General features: G+C 45.6%; 2 protein-coding genes across 2 annotated transcripts in view; one reads left to right on the plus strand and one right to left on the minus strand.

The window, feature by feature from the left end:
* LOC119443160 (nostrin-like) overlaps positions 1-15,777 on the minus strand; it is a 59,877-nt gene extending 44,100 nt beyond the window's left edge. The window contains 6 exon segments of the mRNA XM_037708324.2: positions 5,728-5,952; positions 6,492-6,750; positions 7,232-7,294; positions 7,358-7,438; positions 12,538-12,623; positions 15,627-15,777. Coding sequence (XP_037564252.1) covers positions 5,728-5,952; positions 6,492-6,750; positions 7,232-7,294; positions 7,358-7,438; positions 12,538-12,623; positions 15,627-15,680 — 768 coding nt within the window. The 5' untranslated portion in view covers positions 15,681-15,777.
* Positions 15,778-15,921: 144 nt separating this feature from the next.
* LOC119443162 (prostaglandin E synthase 3) overlaps positions 15,922-19,169 on the plus strand; it is a 42,912-nt gene continuing 39,664 nt past the window's right edge. The window contains exon 1 of the mRNA XM_037708326.2: positions 15,922-16,048. Coding sequence (XP_037564254.1) covers positions 16,023-16,048 — 26 coding nt within the window. The 5' untranslated portion in view covers positions 15,922-16,022. The remainder of the gene's footprint in view (positions 16,049-19,169) is intronic.

Consider the following 19,169-nt stretch of genomic DNA (forward strand, 5'->3'; position numbering starts at 1 on the left):
GCTGCTGCAGAGTTGCCTGCTGGCAACTAAAAGTATGGACAAACCAAACAAACAATGTTGCTAAGTGTTCTGTTAGCAATGCAAGCAAAAAAAAATGCAACCTTGCTGCGAAACTTCAGTATGAACAAAGCAGTGACTGTAACTAGCAAGGACGACGCAACAGCATGACGGCCAGAACAAGAAGAACGATTGCTTTATTCAAGTGTTTGATTATATAGGCACGGGACCATGCACCGTGAGTATCTGCGCATTAAGGATGCGCAGTCATGCTACAGTTGCCTCATCGGATACATCCCTTTCCGGTAACAAATAAATTGTGCACCTTCCTAACAAAGTTGTTGAGAGTTCATCTCACCACAAGTAAGGATTATGCAGACACTTGATTAAAAAGTTAATCATAATGAAGAAGTTGCGGTGGCTTCACGGTTCGGGTCGACCTTCTCAAAGCTGGCGGTGCCACAACCGGGGTCGAAGGGTTGCCCGTTGTCAGTGGTTGACGCGTTACTGTTTGCGAGGTTGGAGCTGTCGCTATTGAATGGTGACTAGCGTCGTCGTCCACTGGGGTGGTATCGATGTAGTCATCACTTGCCTCTAAGAGCCGTTCGCCGGTTTGCAGTAGGTGACGACAGTTGCGCTTGAGGAGCCCCCCCCCCCCCCTTCTGGTCCTCCATTTTTACCAGGTAGGATCTTGGGTAGGGCTCTTGAGCTTTTCGAGACCATGCAGTATCTCTCAGCCTCAGAATGGTACCCCTTTGGAGAGGAGGCAAAGGCCTTCCAGCTTCTTTGTGACTGTGCTTCTTGACGTCGGTCGCGGTCACAGCACTGAAGTCCGGGAGGTTGGCGCGAAGGCGCCTTCCTTGCAGGAGTTCACCAGGGGATCGCCCGTCCTCTAGTGGGGTAGTGTGGTAAGCCAGCAGGCCCAACCAGAAATCACCCCCCGAGTCTGCAGTTTTCTTCAAGATGCCCTTCACAATCTGCACACCTTTTTCCGCAAACCCATTAGACTGCAGATAATGAGGGCTGGATGTGACGTGTGTGAAGTCAAATTTCCTTGAAAATACAGCAAATTCATAGCTAGAAAATTGCGGACCAAGTACATACTTCAACTGGCACGCCAAATCTTGCAAATATAGCACTGAGGGCTGCAATGGTTGATCGCGCTGATGTGTCTGGCAGTTTCTGCACTTCTGGAAAGTTTGGTAAAGCATCAAAAACAACTATCCGGCAATCGAAAAAATGTCAGTCCCAACTCTATACCATGCACAACCTGGCACGGGTCGCATTTGAAGCGGTTCCTGTGGCTGTTTGTAAGCATACTTGCGGCATGTAGGACACATTTGCACCATAGAAGTGATCGCAGCATTGAGCCCTGGCCAAAATACGAGACGTCTGGCTCTTTCCTTGCATTTTGCATGCCGAGATGACCTGCATGAATTCTCTGCAGCATTGCTTGACGCATGCTTTTCGGAATAACCACTTTCGATGCCTTTCAAAAGGCTTGAGGTCACCTTGTACCGGTAGCCCCAGTGACAAACTAGTGATTACAGAGTGCAGGTAGCAGTCACGAGCAGTTGCTGCCTACAGTTCTTTCTGTGTTGCTGCCGTGACTCTGTTGCCTAGTAGCTGGACTGCGTGAACTTTGACGTCGTCCGTGGCACCAGCCTTGTCTTGGTTGTCAGCAGTCGACCGGGACAGCATGTCAGCAAGCACAAGGTGCTTCCCAGGAATATACTGCAGGGCAAAATCATACTTGAACAATCTCAAAAAGAATCATTGAAGACGAGGCGGCACGTCACCGACTTCCTTTTGAGCAAAGGACAAAAGTGGCTTGTGGTCCGTTTCGATCGTCACTTTCCGCCCATAGATGAATTGATGAAATTTTTCGCATCCGAAGCAAATTGCTAGGGCCTCTTTTTCTATCTGAGTGCATAACAATTTTCTGCTTCAGTCAGGACTGGGGATGCATAAGCTATGGGCCGCCACTGTTCTGCGATGCGTCGCAAGATAACTTTGTTTCCTGTCGCAGGTCAAAGATTGCTAACACTGGTGCGGTGATCAAAATTTGCGTCATGCTTTTCCACTCGTTGGCGTGGTTTTCTGTCCCCTCAAACTCCGTGCCAGCTTTGATAAGAGTTCTTAATAGTGCCATTCTTTCAGATAGCTGCGGCACGAACTTGCCAAAGTAGTTCAACACACCAAGCATACGGTGAACATCGGCCTTGCATGTTGGCACCGGCATTTGAACCAAACTTTTAACGAGCCCTGGGTTCGGCGATATGCCTTTTTCGCCTATGATATCACCCAGAAAGCATAGCTCTCTTACGCCGAACTTGCACTTCTGAGGATTAAACGTTAACCCAGCTGTTTCAGTGGCTTTCAAGACAGCTACCAGGCGCTTATCGTGCTCTTCCTTCGTTGAGCCCCAGACCAGGATATCATCTATATAAATAAGCACGCCAGGTAGACCGTCAAATATCTGGCAAAGCGCCTGCTGAAACACCTCAGGTGCGGACGAGATACCAAAGGGCAGCCTTAAGAAGCGGTATCTGCCGAAAGGTGACGCGAACATACAGATCTTGGACGTTTTTACGTCCAGGGGCACCTGGTGGAATCCGGCGTTTGCATCCAGACAGCTAAAATAAGTAGCTCCTGTTAGTCGTGCTTCCAAGTCCTCGCGCCTCGGTAAGGGGAAGTGTTGCCTCCTGACATACATGTTTACTCTTCTGGGGTCCATGCAAACCCTTAAAACACCGTCTTTTTTCTTTACTAAGACCAGAGGGCTTATCCAGTCTGTGGGTTCCCTTTCTCTGACGATGATTCCCGCACGTGTCATTCGCTGGAGTTCTTTCTCGAGAGGTTCCTGTAGTGCCAGTGGAACCCTACGGGCCAGCTGAACGACTGGAACCACGCCTGGTTCCAGGACCATGCTGTACGGAGTCTTCAAGCAACCCAACCCTTGGAAGACGTGCCTAAAATCTTTTAACAGTTAATACTCAAGGGAGGCATACACAGTGTCCACCGAGCGTTGAACCAACCCGAGCACCTCACTGGCATCGAGTCCTAGGATGGCTTGGTGCCCATTCATTATGATGAAAAATTTGATGCTTATCGTGGTGGCTACAACAGACGCTTTCTGTGGCGTTGTTCCGTAGCTTGAAATTACACCCCCGTTGTATGCTCGCAGCACTGAGCAGGTAGGTTGCAATGTTTCTTTGGCTCGAAGCTTACGGTATGTTGAAAACGATAGCAAGCTTGCCTGCGAACCTGTGTCCACCTTGAACGTAACTTCATGGCCACTTACACGTGCTTTAACTGTCCAGTCCTTCCCGAGACCATTTTCGAAGCTTATTTCAAGAATCTCAAAGTCATTCTCGTCGACTTTACCGACTTCACTGACGGCGGTCGACTACCAGCAACAACTTGCAAAGTGGTTGAACTTGCGGCAAGATTGACATATCTTACCGAACGCTGGACACTGTTTAGGCCTATGTTTATGGTTGCATTTCGTCCAGCAGTACTGTTGAGTATCGCGACACTGCTTTTTATTGCGTTGCTGCTGTTTTTTCGTTGACACTGTGCGACTTGAAATACCGTCAACACAGTCTTTCGACTTATTCCATACTTGGCTCCTTAGTGCCGCCGATTCTACAGCCTTGCACAATTCTTCAGCTTTTAGTAGCGTTAGGTCTTTCTCGGCAAGCATTCTTTCACGAAGCTTTGGGTTGTTCGTACCAAACAATTTGGTCTCTAATCAGTAAATCGTGCTGATCCCCAAAATTGCACTGGGTTGCCCGTTTATTTAAGTCGCGCACAAATTTCTCAAAAGGTTCCTTCTCCGCCTGGCTCCTTGTGCGAAATACATATCTTTCATGAATTTCGTTGCTCACCTCGAAGAAGTGAGCATCGAACTTCTGCACCACAGTTCCATAGCTTTCCTTGCTTTCACCGGGGCCGTACTGGAAATTGGTGAAGATGTCGAGCGCTTCATCTCCTGCGAAGCTCAGCAAGAGTGCAGCTTTTGAAGCATCACTTTTCGGGGCCTTGTCTACTGCCGTTGCTTGCAGATACAGCTCAAACCTTTGCTTGAAGCGGTGCCAATTTTCCGATAGGTTGCCCGATAGACACAAAGGCTCTGGCATCTTCAGTAGGTCCATTCCTCGCCATTACTGCTGCGCTTCGGTCCGCGGCGACCACTTCTGACACCATGTAACTAGCAAGGATGACTCAACAGCATGATGGCCAGAACAAGAAGAACGATTGCTTTATTCAAGTGTTTGATTATATAGGCGCGGGACCGTGCACTGTGAGTATCTGCGCATTAAGGATGCGTAGTCATGCTACAGTTGCCTTATCGGATACAGTGATAAGCAGTAAATAGTCTTTTAAAGCTATAATAATAAAAAAAAGGCCAACGATTACGATACTCCCTAATGCGAAATTTGAGTGCAGCTCTATACATGTTTTCACTTCGCGATATATGGAGGCATCACATTGATCACCGCACCGACTGGCAGAGCCGCGAGGCCATGGCGCTAGATAAAGACCAGCCACACAGCTCACGCTTCACAGCAACTGCAGCTTTTGCAACCATAATCTTTACCGGGAAACATTTGCGGCGAACGCAATGTGTGTGGGCGAGCTTTCTGGCGTGACTGGCCTCAAGCGGCCAGTTGCGCGGCAATTCTGCGTGTATTCGCGGGCTTCTTTCACACTCGGGAAAACACATTTATGTAGCACGTATTGAGCAACAGAAAGCTGTTTCAGGAGTTTTTCATGTTGCTCTACAACTTTCTCATTGACACTTTGATAATTAGGACAGTACTTCTCGAGTTAGATAATTAATTACAATTACCTAATTAAATCTCAGTAACGAAAAAATTACTGACGGCTACTCTACTGCACTGGAAACAATACGTACTAGGTTTGCTTCACGTAACGCCGTTCCTCTTTTTTAAAATCGTGCTGCATGATAGCTGGGACACCCTGTATATCACTTGAATGAACAACTCTAACATATTTATAAAAATGCTTGTTTCACATGCCTGAACTGTCACTTATGCAAGCACTTTCTTGTTGCCTACTAAAGCTTGTTCAAGCAAAGTTTTACAGCAGCTGGTGCCATGTGGCAGTGTTCGGAAACTTTGCTTGTTCTTCATGGGTTGTTGTGAGGACAGCACACAGACAGTGAACTATACGTCATCACCCATGACCCGTGTTTGAGGACAAGCCAGTCTGGAAGGCCTGGACAGAAAGCGTCATACAGAAGGCCACTAGCCACGTTTACATGAATGCGACAGAATGCGACAGTATCGCATCACATTTCCTAGCGCATCACGAGTAATGCGATGCGCCAGCGTTTACATGTAGCGCATCACCCTTGGTGCGCTGGTGGTGGCACACGCACATCGAACGCAAAGCAGCGCTTGCAGACGCTTCCGGCATCCCGTCACGATGCAGCTCGGCGAGCACCCAGCAGATCCACAGCAAATTGCATTTCCTATAATTCCTAATGCGATGCGATCGCATTTACATGCACTGCGAAAGTCGACTTACACGTCTCAATCCACCCCTGCATGGCGCATTAATGTGACGCGCTTTCCTAGTGCATTAGCCCCGTTTAGATGGATGTGATAGCAAGGTGATGTGATGCGATGCGCCAGTTGTCGCATTCATGTAAATGCGGCTACTGTCTCAGTGCCCTCTGCCCCGAGTCCCACCAGCACCCACCTGCAGCACCTGTGGGGCTTTGTGCAACAAGTGCTGGGCATATCTTGACAATGCTGTGTGCAGGGCCTCCAGGCGTTCCTGCTCCAGAGCCTGCAGCCAGCCAGCAGTCTGGAACAGCAATGTCTCCCACTCCTGCCGTGCCTGTTCAGCTGACATGCACGCCCCGTAGTATTCGCCCTCAGCCTTGGTCAGAGCACTCTCTGCCTTGCGCCGCTTGCTCTCCAGCTGCACAATTTACAATATGTACATGCGCAAAATAAACTTCACTTGTGCTTCCACGCAATGCTGGAAGCATTCAGCAGACACGGGAGAATGCCAGATTTCCAGACAAATGAGCACCAGAAAAAACATAGTGCCACGATTGCTTGGGAGCTGGCATATGACTAACTAGAAGGTCCCTGTGCCTCCCTGCCCAATATTGTGCATGAGATAACGTGGTCAAGTGTAATCATGTAAACATCAGCAAGATGGGGAATATGCACAGAAGGCTCTGAAATCATCAGAATGATGTGACAAAAGGCTGTGTGCAGTTAGACATAATTGCTGAGTACGTGTAAAGCATGTGACACGCGATGAAATGGGAGTGAATTGAGGTTCCAGCCACCAAACAGAACTTCTCCTTGAGGCTGGACCTTTAACCACTGATTATACAAAGCACCCCCAAACACTCTCGGCAGGCCCACAGGAAAGTATGCAAATCCCCTCTGTTGCATGCATATAAATCAAACCGGTCCATCATTGTATGAAACTGGCCGTGATCACACCTTGTGGAGGTCTCTGTCAGTAAGGAGGCGCATGCCCCGATGCGAGCGGGGTTCGAGCACACGCCCCTGGGCCTGCTCATTGACCCGGGCACAATGGTGAGCATGGCGCTTGGTCCGATCCTGAAGGGCACGACGCTCTCGCACGGCACGTGCACGGCGCTCCACAGCTGCCTCGAGAGCCTTGCGCCGTCCCGCCTGGGCCTCGCAAGAGGCTCGTAGGGGCCCACACACTCCCTCCGACAGGCCCCGCGACAGACCCCTGCACCAATATGGCTTGCTTTGTCTCCACTGCAAGAACCAGCTTTGTTTTCAAGAGCTCAGTCAACTTCAGTGCGGAAAGGGCCACCTGACTGCATGTGCAAAGATTATAGTGTTTCAAAAGGTGACTGCAGAGAAAGGACAGACTGAATGTCTAATTCATACTCCATTAAATTTAGGTGCACAGGACAGAACAGGAAAAAGACGATGACATGTCCATCATCCTTGTTATTTCATTGCTGTATCCCGTGTGTGGAATTAGGCATCTTGCTACACGCAAACAAAAGTTTTGGCAGCCTTTTTATTATTCTATCTGACAGATAGGCTGTCTTCCAAATTGCTGATGTGATGTCAATGTGCTTTCATGCTTGTTTAGTCCCTTGTATAAGGGGAGGTTGATTCAGCTGCTATACTGTCATACTCTCATTTATATGTCACACTCTCATAGATATATATACTCTCATACTATCACCCGACTGTACCTGTGAAGCTGGGCCTCCCGTTCCAATTGTGTGGCCACTTCCTGCCAAGCTGCGGCACTTGTGCTGCAATCAGTTGAACACAGTCATGAGCTGCATGCGTGGGGTCACGTGTACATGTGTACTGACCCAATGGCATCCCTGGCTGCCCTGGCAAGGCGCTGAGAGAGCTTGGTCAAACTCTTAGCATGCACAGCCTCCAACTCGGACCTGGAATAATATCATACCCAACAAGAAGCTTGCCCCAAGACAACATTCTGTGGAAGGCATCACCCAAGTGAACCATCAAGGACAACTTGTTTTGCTGCAAACACAGATAGGAATTGGGCCAAGGCTGTTTGTTCACATGGTCAGGCACAGCACAATAATATAGATAGTATATTTAATAACACGTTTTCAAACCAAACAATCCAGCCACTGTGACCTGGCAATTTTGCACAAACAAGCAGATTCCACTGGTGCTGACATATGCTGATAGTTTCCCATCATGCCCCATACCGCAGCATTGATTAGGCACAGTGTTTGCAAGTGCACACTCTTCCTTTGCTCCACTGGCATTCTGCTGCCACAGGCTGTCTTTGGATCTAGAGTAAGGGCAACCTCGGCAAAGACCATTCCACAGAGGGATTTGTGTGTTTCATCTACTCCTTGCCAATGACTGATGCTGCAGACGGTGTTTATGAGCATGGAAGCTGCATGCTTCTCCAGGTTGCAAGAGAGCATTGTCCAGGAGTTCTTCCAGTGGCATCAGAGTTCGTTGCAGTAGTTAGGACCTTTTATCAAGGTCACAAGAGAGTCCCTAAACATACGTGTTAAGTAGCCAAGGGCTCACAAATGCTACTCATTTGTTCATAGTGACTGGGTTGAGGGTCTCAGAATCCCTGGGTTCTCGAGATTCCTTGCTTATTGTGTATATGCAGCTAGCCCATGAGCAAATAGGGGCATACATCAATATGTGAGTATCACAGCAATTCCATGTTGCTGCTTCACCTCCTCTTTATCGTACGATATGGAGAAATCCACCTTTAACATTAAAACCTATGACAAGATATTGCTCAACTCAGCATCATCAGCTTTTCTGGAGAAATTGACTACAATGTTCATTTTAGCAAGGTATGCAATACTAAAATGAGAGGATGAAAACTTGGCATGCTTAGCTACTTTAGCAAGGTTTTTGATGTTCTGGATGATGACATTTTATTTCTAATCTATTAAAATATGGTGACTGTTGTGGAGGATTTCAGTTTCAAAACCAACTTTCTCTTCTTGTTGGAACCAAATTTCATTGCTATGATGCCCCTGTGTATATACAGCGAAGTGCAGATTAAAAGGAAGCTCTCTTTGTTATGTTACAAAGGTGTATAGTATGAAGTGGTAATTCAGCAAGCTGACAAGAGACAGTACTCTCTGCCAACCCTATTTTTATTGCTGGTTTTCGTCCACAATCTTTTCTTTTGTGCCACAATTGACACCTCTAGCAGGCCCTTCATTCTCGGCCCTTACCCTCCAACTGCTACATCAAACACTGCCAACACCACAGTGACCTCCTTTATTCATACTTAAAGCCAATGTAAATGAGATTTCATTATAGATGGCAGTCCATTGCCCATGAATTCTATTCAATGCGGCATTCTGCAGAAGAGTCTTCTCAGCATCTATGATGTTTATAGTAGTAGTCACATAATTAACATTCACAACAAGCCTAACTACCATACTTTCGTGCACATAACCCATACCAAATATCTAAAGATCTTGCTAGTAAATTTCATATTTAGGAACCTTCATTTGTGAGTCTAGCAATTTTCCAGATTTGCAGGTTTATAAACTCTGGTTTTAGTTTATATTAAAGCCAGGAAGAAAGAAATTGAGTTTTTTTTTCAATAGATCGCCGAGCGTTTAACCCATTGCGCCACAAACGCATTCGCAGAGTGCTACACAGACGCGCCTTATATATTATAACACTCCTCCGTGTACCCGCGCTCTTGCTCGGGGCGGTGCCGCCGCCTACGAGCAGAAAAGAGAAGTACTGCATTATGACACTAACGCGCACCGACAGTGAACGCTTCGGTGGTCTCAGCACTACGACGCCTCGATGCCAGCATTCGAAGGGACGCTGGCATCAAGAAGCACTACCAACTAGGTGGCGTTCACCGTACTCAGCACAGCGGAGCGTGGCCTCCGCAATCAGCTCTGAAAATGTTTCTGAAGTTGATCGCGGAGGCTGCAATTACGACGCGCTGTACGCGCTGATTTGACTCGGTGACGATTCAGTTACGTGCTTCGTCTTTCGCGTTGTGCTAGCGTGTGCAGCGTAGTGCAGCTTCCATATGCACGACGGTTGCTCATGGTCATCGACGTTGGTAGTCGTGATGGAGGAGACGTGCCACCAGGTTTTATAAAGGCCCCTGCCCCAACTTTTGTTTTTTCTCTCTGTCTCTCTTGGGTGAGATGGAAGGCTATCGAATATTTGCATTTGTATTCTGTGAGACAAAACATGCTCTGTTTTCTCAGGTAAGTAATAGGAGGTCACGTAGGGAAAGAGCTTTCTGCGCGACATATTTATTTTTCATCAAATACACTCGCAAGTTTTTTCAGCCAGCTCATATCATACAAAGCTGAGGGGGCCTTTCTGAAATCGATCTAGAACTTGTGAATTTTCTTCTTATCACATTCAAAGCCGTTTTATGACTCAGATACAACGCCATGGCGCTCTAACATAGCAGTAACCTAAGACCAGCTGATCCAATTACCTACATGTAATTATGTTCAAAATGGTAATCAGTCAATTTTCACATCTTCACACTTACGTTTGCTTTATTTGACCACCCTAGTGACAATTATATATATAATATAAAATTTCCTCTTCACAAATAGTGAATCATGACATCAAAGGGGCTTGCAAAACTTTTTGACCAAGGCCCTTTGATGGTTCCATGTCTCCATAGCCACTACATAGAGCTGTAGCGACTATCAAAACCAAATATTATTCCTGCACATGCAGCAGAGAACCTCAAATTTTGTTTAAAAATCTGCTTGCCCATTCCTTCAATTTTTATTACTGTTCATGTTTATTGATATACAGGGTGTTTCAGCTAACTTGGGTCAAGCATTAAAAAAACACATGTGCTACACGTCTTGAATTGGCGCAGTATTGTTCTGAGCCATATGGAGCATGTCATGAATTTTTTTCCAATCTGCCAAGCTGGGTAATTAACAAAGATTGCCTTAATGAACTTTTGAAATAGTAACTCTAGCGTAAAATGTTCAATTGACCTCTGTGCACGGAGCAGCCTTTGCTAATTCGTTCAACTTATATTTGAGGGCACTAAAAGCTTGGCGCGTTAGCCGTAAGTCACATAGTATTTTTCTAAATTTTGCGCACTTTAAAGATAGGCTGGAAAAACATTAAAACAGGGCTATTATCTTAGCATATATGAAATAATCAGATGTTTCTGAACAAGCACTACAACTTTCGTATTGAAGATTTTTCGCTAGAGTTACTATTTAAAAAGTTAATTAAGCAATCTTAGTTAATTACCTAGCTTGGCAGATTGGGAAAAAAACATAACATACTCCATATGGCTCAGAACAGTACCGTGCCAATATGACATGCATAGTGCCTAAGTTTGTTTTTTTGATACTTCGGCCAAGTTAGCTTAAACACCCTGTACAGTCCCATAGAAGTCACAACTAAGGAGCACCTCTGGCAGCACCAAAGGTAGAGAAATCTGATGATCGACTGATGCCACCTTATAGCACATAATACTAGTGTGCCAATAATATGGCCTCTGAAGTTGGGCATTTTGATGGACTGATCTCATAGGCCATACCAATACCAAAACTTAAGCAAGCTGTATGACATTGAAGAAGTGGCACACACCTGCATTCACCCAGCATCGATTGCATTCTCTCAACTCATCTATGCAACTGCGGCTGTTACCTGGGCTTCCGAGAAGTGAGGAAACAATGCTTTGCCACTTATGCCTGGGCGTTGCATTCACCAATGCATATTATATGTTTGATTGGAATGGCTTATAGCGCAATGCCTGCGGTGTGGAGGAGACTATAGAACACCTACTGTGCTACTGCCCATCTTTTGAAAATGAAAGACATGACCTCTGCACAGCTCTAAATCAGTTGGATAGAAAACCGTTCACCTTGAACAAGATCTTGGGACCATGGTTTCACATATTGCAGCTGCAAAAGGCCGCAAAAGTGCTGCTGCGATTTTTGAAAGCTACCAGACTGAGTGACCGTCAGTGATAGAGCAGGAAACTGTAACTACGTCAGGGATATCCACAATAGACTTTCTCTTAATCTTTTCCTCCCCTTTTCCTATAGGGCATTCAACTGGGCTCAGTCCTGGTTTACCTCCCAGCCTCTCATTTATCATTTTCTCTCTCTCAGTGCATTGACAGGCTAAGCATGGCAGGCATGATCGCATCGTTATGTGCTGGCACATTTCCACAGCTTCAAGTGCAGTGGGAATGACAAAGGCAAAGGAGGGCGCAGCATGGGAGGCATTTGACTGCCAATGACACAATGCCAGCCATTTCCTTTAGGGTAGGGCACTCCATGGTGGCAGGAGAAAATATTGGAGGGTCCCCACTTTAGAGCCACCCTACACTTAGAGTCTTTTCAAAAACTCTTGTTTTTAAAATATTTACAAATACATCTAAATACTATTTGATGCCTCTAATTAAATATACGGGGTCAACACGGTAGCACAAATAATTACCCAGTATGCTTGAGTGAGTGAGTGAGCGAAATAACTTTATTTAGGTCCAGAGAAGACGCAGGGGAGACCCCGTGTCACCTGGCTAGTCACACGTAGGGACCGCCAAGCCGAGCTTGACAGCCCGATCGCATAATGAACCACAAGAAGAATGGTAGTACTGCCAGTAGAGAAAAACCTAGAATTCAGGCATATGTCAAAAGAACTGTAACAGAGAATACTGCATTTTCAATAAAAGTAACAGTTCATTGTTTATTCATACATACATTCGAATAGACTCTGTCCCCATAAATGAGCATAATGCACTGTCCACCATTCATCACCATTCATCGTCAATGTTGTTGCCTCAGTGCAATACTTTTACTCTCAGCACAAAGCTCATGACAAATCATGCAACTGTAAGCATCTGAGTGGCTCCACCATTGACTACAATTTTCACAGACCATCAACAAAGAGGAAACACTTATTAATGCAGAGTTTTTGTCAACATATACTATAACTGGGCCTATCACACATTGACCAAGTAAGGATGAAGCCGTGGTGGCAAGTTGTTAAAGGTGCATCTTTTTCTCACCGCTCCTGCAAAATGCTGACCACTTCCTTGGAGAAATCAGCCCCCTGCTTCAAAAGGCGACGTAGTTCCTCAAACCCTGTAGGCCCCTGCAGGTCATAAAGAAAGCATGCGTTTTACAAGCTTGGACTATCTTGTAGTTTTGACGTGGTCACACTAAGCGAGGAAAATGGGTTACAACTACTACAGTCAACTCAATCACAAGCTCCACAAGAAAAATTCATGTAAGTTGCCCAGAGATTACTCATGTGGGTAACTCATACAGACAACATCAATCAGGCAGCAAGAAAATGCAGCTAGACATTGCTAGACTGTTTCTAGAAAATTATGCGTTAGTTTCAACTACTGAAATGTGCAATCACAAAGCATGTTTCAGCGTGAACCAGATATTCATAGAAAAAGATTAATAAGCTCGACTAGAAAGTCTATCCACTGAAAAAAAGCCAGAGAAAGTTATACAGAAAAATGTAGTCCCACCGAAGAAAAACTGAATTTTCGGATGAAAAAAAAAAAAAAATGGTGCACCCTAATTACTAAGAACTTCATTTTGCACAACACAAATGTTCAACCCGCCGCGGTTGCTCAGTGGCTATGGTGTTGGGCTGCTGAGCACGAGGTCGCGGGATCGAATCCCGGCCACGGCGGCCGCATTTCGATGGGGGCGAAATGCGAAAACACCCGTGTACTTAGATTTAGGTGCACGTTAAAGAACCCCAGGTGGTCCAAATTTCCGGAGTCCCCCACTACGGCGTGCCTCATAATCAGAACTGGTTTTGGCACGTAAAACCCCATAATTTAACACAAATGTTCATTGTATCCAGGTTTGGCTATATATTCGATGATTGTGCAATATTGAGGTTGGACCAGTACCACTCGGGTCAGTTGTCAAGCATACTGTAGTATATCAAAATAGAGCTTTAATCCAGGGATTCATTTGTAAGTGACATGCACGCTGATGTTCCCGTCGTCTGCTGCCAACATTTTTTGATGATGTCGCCAGTCTCCGGCTGTCCCATCTTGCCTCATTTCATGAAGCATGTGGCGATGGGTTAACGGAAACCATATACACCCATCGCTCAGTTCGATGCAGATCTTCACTGGCACTACTCAGCGAGTCCCTGCGGGCTTTTTTTTTCCAGTTCTGGATGAAGTGGTGACTTAGCTGTCTCACCCTGGGGTGCCACTGCCTCTTCCATTGGCTAAGGGCCTGCAGCAAAGCCTGGTTCGAAGAATTTTTAATCATGGACCGTATTCTGAAACGTTCGCCTAGGCGAAATTTCTTTTTTCGCTTTCAGGCGTGCGCCGATTGGCTGTTTTAGCAAGATTGGATGAGCTGATTGGGTGGTTGAGCCCGACGTCATTCAATTTGCTCAACCAGCCAATCAGCGCGCAAGCTGATTTCGCCTAGGCGAACGTTTCAGAATACGGCCCCATGACTGCTTCAACAGACAGTATATTGCCATTCTTATTTGCTACAATGACACTGTCTCCATTTGTTGTGATCACTGTCAGGCACTTTGCGTCGTATCTGGATTCATGCTTGCGCACTGTGTTGCGCATTTTAATGACTGCATTTAATGCAAAAGCCAGCTAGAGTAGGTAGAATATTGCTCCTTTGTCGAACCAGAACTTTCCAAACGCCGCACTTCCCGCCATTCAAATGTTGCTTAAATATGTCGCTGTGCTTCTAAACAATAAGCAATGAAAAAATAATAATAAATATTGAGTACGCAAGCCTTCAACGAAAAAGGGACCGGTGCATGAGTAAAAACAGAGCGGTGTGAAGGCATGCAGATGCTTGCACTAAAGCCCCTCCATTCTCGACCACGCCACGTGCGCGTCCCCCTAGCGCTGCGGCAGGTGATCGCGGGCAACGGCCACGCGCGGGCGGCAGATAGCGCGATTCCGGAATCCGGCGAGGCGGTCATCCAAATCGCGAACGAACCACCACTGAGAGGCATTTCGTACGCATAAAGATTCCTGCAAGTATTGTACGAAATTCGATGTTCGTACAGCCGTTTATTTTTCTTATTCTTTCTCTATGGCAATTTGAGCCGACATGCAAAAGAAAGATGGAGAGGACAGCTAACACCAATTAAACATTTTGGCATTAAACACAAGGCATTTCGATCGGACAAGAAAGAGAGCGACTGTCCCGCTAGCATGCGCTGTTTTTCTCGGCATGTGGGGGTCGCGCGGACGGCGCTGCGCCACCCGCGAAGAGGCGAATTAATTTTAACCTCTCGCCGTCGAGGAGGTCCAGCAGAAGGGGAAATGAAAGAATCGTTACCACGACGTTAAGCGTTCAGATTTCGTGACGTACAGATCACGGCGCACGCCAGAAACGAAAGAAAGAAAGCCATGGGCGGAGGCGGCGAGGGCACGACCGGTTTTTTTGTCTACACCGAGCCGAGCAGACGCAGAAAGAAAAAGGGGGGTGGAAAAAAGACAGAAAGAAAACTGCGGAAAAGCCAAGCCAAGGATGCGGTTGGACTGACCGTTAGCGGTGCGGTTGTCAACATCGTAGCCGCTACTGCAGGTGACAATTAAACCGCGAACACGATCCCGCCTGTCAGAGTAGGTATAATTGACTCTAACGCCGCATTTCTGACTGGGTGCCACGATGATGCATACGGTCTGAAGCGCCAGTGTCCAGCTGGACCGCGGATGCTCACGAGGTCACGAGCGCACTGACTCGAAACGAGCCTTATGCAGTTGTTCGCAAAAGAAGCGTGGCCCTGGCGATGAGCAGCACCACGTAGCAGCACCGGTGGATTACACATACAACGAAACCGGAAATTACAGAAGGGAACGTTTCCAGCATCGACAGGTTCGGGGGATCGGCAGTGCCACGGCGGTTGACAGGCTCTGTCGATTGGCTACCGCGCAGAAACCAAAAGAAGACAGGATGCTACAGCCACGCGGTCTCGTGAATTCTTATACAGGGCTAAAAAACAATACGAGCAGCATTCAACTCGCGCACAGTGACGGCGATCGAGCTTCCGATATCACACACCGAAGAAGGGCACAAAATAACTTTCGCGATTAAACGGCGATAACAATGATAACAATATGTTAGAGATTAAACTCACCCAGAACGCATCCCTGAATGAACTCATAACTGACCGAGGAGTCTGAGTTGTCATGAGGCGGTGAGAAGCACCATTCGAAACTGGAACATTTTCAGCACAAGTGCTTTATAATACAGTGTGACTAGTAAAAGAGAGCAGAAAAGCGTCTGCTTAAAACAGGCCCGCACAAAATAATTTATTTCTTAGTTTAAAATAAAGAGGCTCAAAAAATTATAGGGAAACTAATAAAATAACAATTTATTATTAAAAATGCTTGTTTTGTTTTTTGACTAACCAATTTTTTTCTTAGATTTCTGCGATGCTGTTGTGTAGGGAGCAGTTGCACACACACACGAGTGGCAAGGGAGCAAGCAAGGCTATTAGTCAGCCTGAGTGCAGCATCGCCAAGTGTGAAAGATGACAGGCGAAGCCGCAAGCACAGCGTAAGTATGAATGAACACACCGTAAATCTGATTAATTGGCTTTTATTCCAAGGTAGTGCCTACATGGCTGTTGCGGGGCGAAGCTTTTGTCTCCAGAAAAAGAACGGCTTGGTGAAAGTTATCGACGAGTATCGTGGCTCCACCTGCGCGTTTGTTCGAGAAGGTTCGCGCTCAGTCGCCCATGCGACTAGGCCTAGTTTCCTTTTCTTTCTCGCGGTAATATGTTATATCGTACTGTTTGTATTATCATGAAAACTTTTTGCCACCACTGTGATCATAGCAGTGGGAGCTTACGGCAGGTAGTTCTGCGCAGAGTTCGCGTCTCGACCGCGTTGTTCGAGCACCCGGCACACGAGACCGTTTTAGTAAGACGCTTTGCCGGTGGTCCGGAGTTGTACCAAGCCATTAAACATAAGATTTCATCTTCCTTGAGTTGAGGTACTTGGTGTTCGCAGTAAATGCTTCTGCATGCTTTCTTTATAAGCTATTATCTTTTCGCGGTCGCGCTACACTTTGTGAGCAAATAGTGCTGAAAAGTTCTGGAATCGAAAAACGCCGGCTTCGTAATGATTCAACTTTTTCACCTCGGCAGTGATTTTTGATCGATGGGGACATTCATGGAACTGATACCGTCTAATAATCTGAGTCTGGAACTGGACTCCAGTGCCTCTTTAGTTGATTACAACCCACATACCGCTTTTATGAGCCATTGTTTTTTGCCTGTATAGGGGCGTATATCTGCTGACAAATTCGTAGGATAAGAATGATTGTGCGTTTCTTGTCATGAAAACATGCTTGTTTCTAGCTACAGGAGGTATGCCATTTCTTCACAGGCTGACCTTCATTGAGTAATACTGACATTGCACCAGTGCATTAATGAATACTTGTGTGCGAGTGCAGTTTTTAAAAAGCAGATACCATGGGTGTCTAAAGAGTTGATTTATTCCTTTGGGACGTTGAACGAATGAAGTTGCCTCGAAAAAGTATCAATATATTGGGCCCCAAATATGAATGTAATGGTTTATGAATAAAGTAAGATTAGACTGGACGTCGAAACAATTATATAAATTTCATCAGAGAGGAGTTAGCCCCAACAGTCACGAATTATGATCTACTGTCGATACATGTGTGAAACATTATTTTTATGCCAGGGTGCTTGAGACTCCACTGAAAACAAGCCAAGGTGGTAGAATGACTCTTAATTCATTTTATGATGAATCATCATAATTACAGAGTAATTAAATATTGTAAACTCAGTCATGCCTACATTTCTTCATAGAAAGGATTGAATCACGCACTTGAATTACATGCACACAGTACATTATTAGCTACAAGCATTACTACAGACAAAGAACTTTATATTGAAGGTCCTGAGAAGCTCCGTTGCCCCCTCTCAGGGAGGCGACGAAGCCGCAGGCTTCCCGGAGAGGTTAGTCAGAAATTGTCAAATGTTAGTCAAAAAACAACACACTTTTAATAACAAACTGCTAATTTATTAGTTTTCCATAACTTTTTGAGCATTACTACAAAGAAAAAAAATATATTTCGCATTTGCTACCGACATGCCCCACGTCGAACGTCCTGTAAAACACTGTAGTGCCTTCATCAAAGCGGTCCTCAGTAATGATACATATCACTTGGGAGTAAAATGGAAGTAATTTAAGTTAGCAAAATGTTCAATATACCCTAAGCTTATGTTTGTGCTTTATTCCCTGCCACCACTACCCATAAATGGCCAAATTAAGTCGTGTCCACAAATGTGTATGCCATGTCTGAAGGGGTTAAGGTGCCTGTAAGGAGGCTACATTGACTTTCAGACGTACTAGATCATAGGTTAAGACATGAACCTTTTCTGTGCTCATTAAGTTTGGTATCCACTAGAGCACATGTTAAAGCATGACATGTTTTTTGGCGATTTAGAACCGCACTCACCTGACACGTTAAAAGATGAAGGTTGGTAAACTTCAGATGTTTAGACGTATTTTCTTCACATGCGTGTTTTCGTTCATTTCCTGCTCGCTGCTCGATTGCACCGTGGTAGTTGTCGCTTTAGTAATGAGAGCGGACACCATGGATGACTCATTGGGGTGTCCTGGTGGGAAATCCGAGATCTTTGTTCGGGAACGGAACACATTCGGTTGCAGCGTCACAAAGCAGGCGGTCTGCAAAATTTGTGAGGATGGGAGGAAGAGGGCAGCCAAATCGGCAAGCAGTGAACACCCCAGAAGTTTTCATGCCTCATTTGTCATCTGCTTGGGGACAATATACTACAAAACGAAATGTTTCTTGCTTCTAACGAATAACATTTTTAAATGAAAAATATTTTTTCTTATTAAGCTTAAATACGTTCTCGAATAGTAATTATGACTACTACAGTTTATTATTAATAGTTTCTCTACATGATCACTTGGTGGCGTTGGGCACAGCGAAAAAGGAGGTATATTCGAAACTAGATGAGGCATGTGTATGCTTTAGCAAATATCCGGAGCACATCCTAATAAAGCACATCAGCACATCCTAATAAAATGCAAAGAGATTCACCCAGTGAGAACCATAGGTAATATACACCTTATAGAGGCGCTTGGGTTTAAAATGGACGGGAGCATCAACCGGTGAGGAGTCTAGATAATCAGGAGATGTTTAGAGTATTGGTGGACAAAAAAAAATGGGAGAGATTGATACGACTCAATCTCTTACAGTCATAGGTAGCGGCACAAGGTAGTATGGATATGGGAAAAAAAAGGTTAATTAGATGTATACAAAATTGCTAGATAAAAAGCATATATAACATACCTAATTAAATCAAGCAGGCTAGGTGACCATTTGTCACTGCCCCGTTTCGAACGGGATGCCATTAAATCATCAGAAAAGGAAAAAAAAAAAAAGATGAGAACAGTGGCGCACGCTTTTCAAGAGGCAACGTGTTGCGTCGCAGTGTCCGACTGGGGCCCCCGGGTCTCGACACGTCAGAGAAAGCTGTTCAACCCACCGTTCGTTTCAATAAATGAAAGCGACTCCGGAATTAGCTTTCTGCTATTTCATTAAACTCGTTTCGCCCCTCCAACTGGTCTGCTTTCTCCTCGAGCAACACCAACGCAAGAACCGAACTCCCATTGCAACG

This window comes from Dermacentor silvarum, chromosome 2 (genome assembly GCF_013339745.2).
Source record: "Dermacentor silvarum isolate Dsil-2018 chromosome 2, BIME_Dsil_1.4, whole genome shotgun sequence".
In the NCBI taxonomy this organism is placed as follows: domain Eukaryota; kingdom Metazoa; phylum Arthropoda; class Arachnida; order Ixodida; family Ixodidae; genus Dermacentor; species Dermacentor silvarum.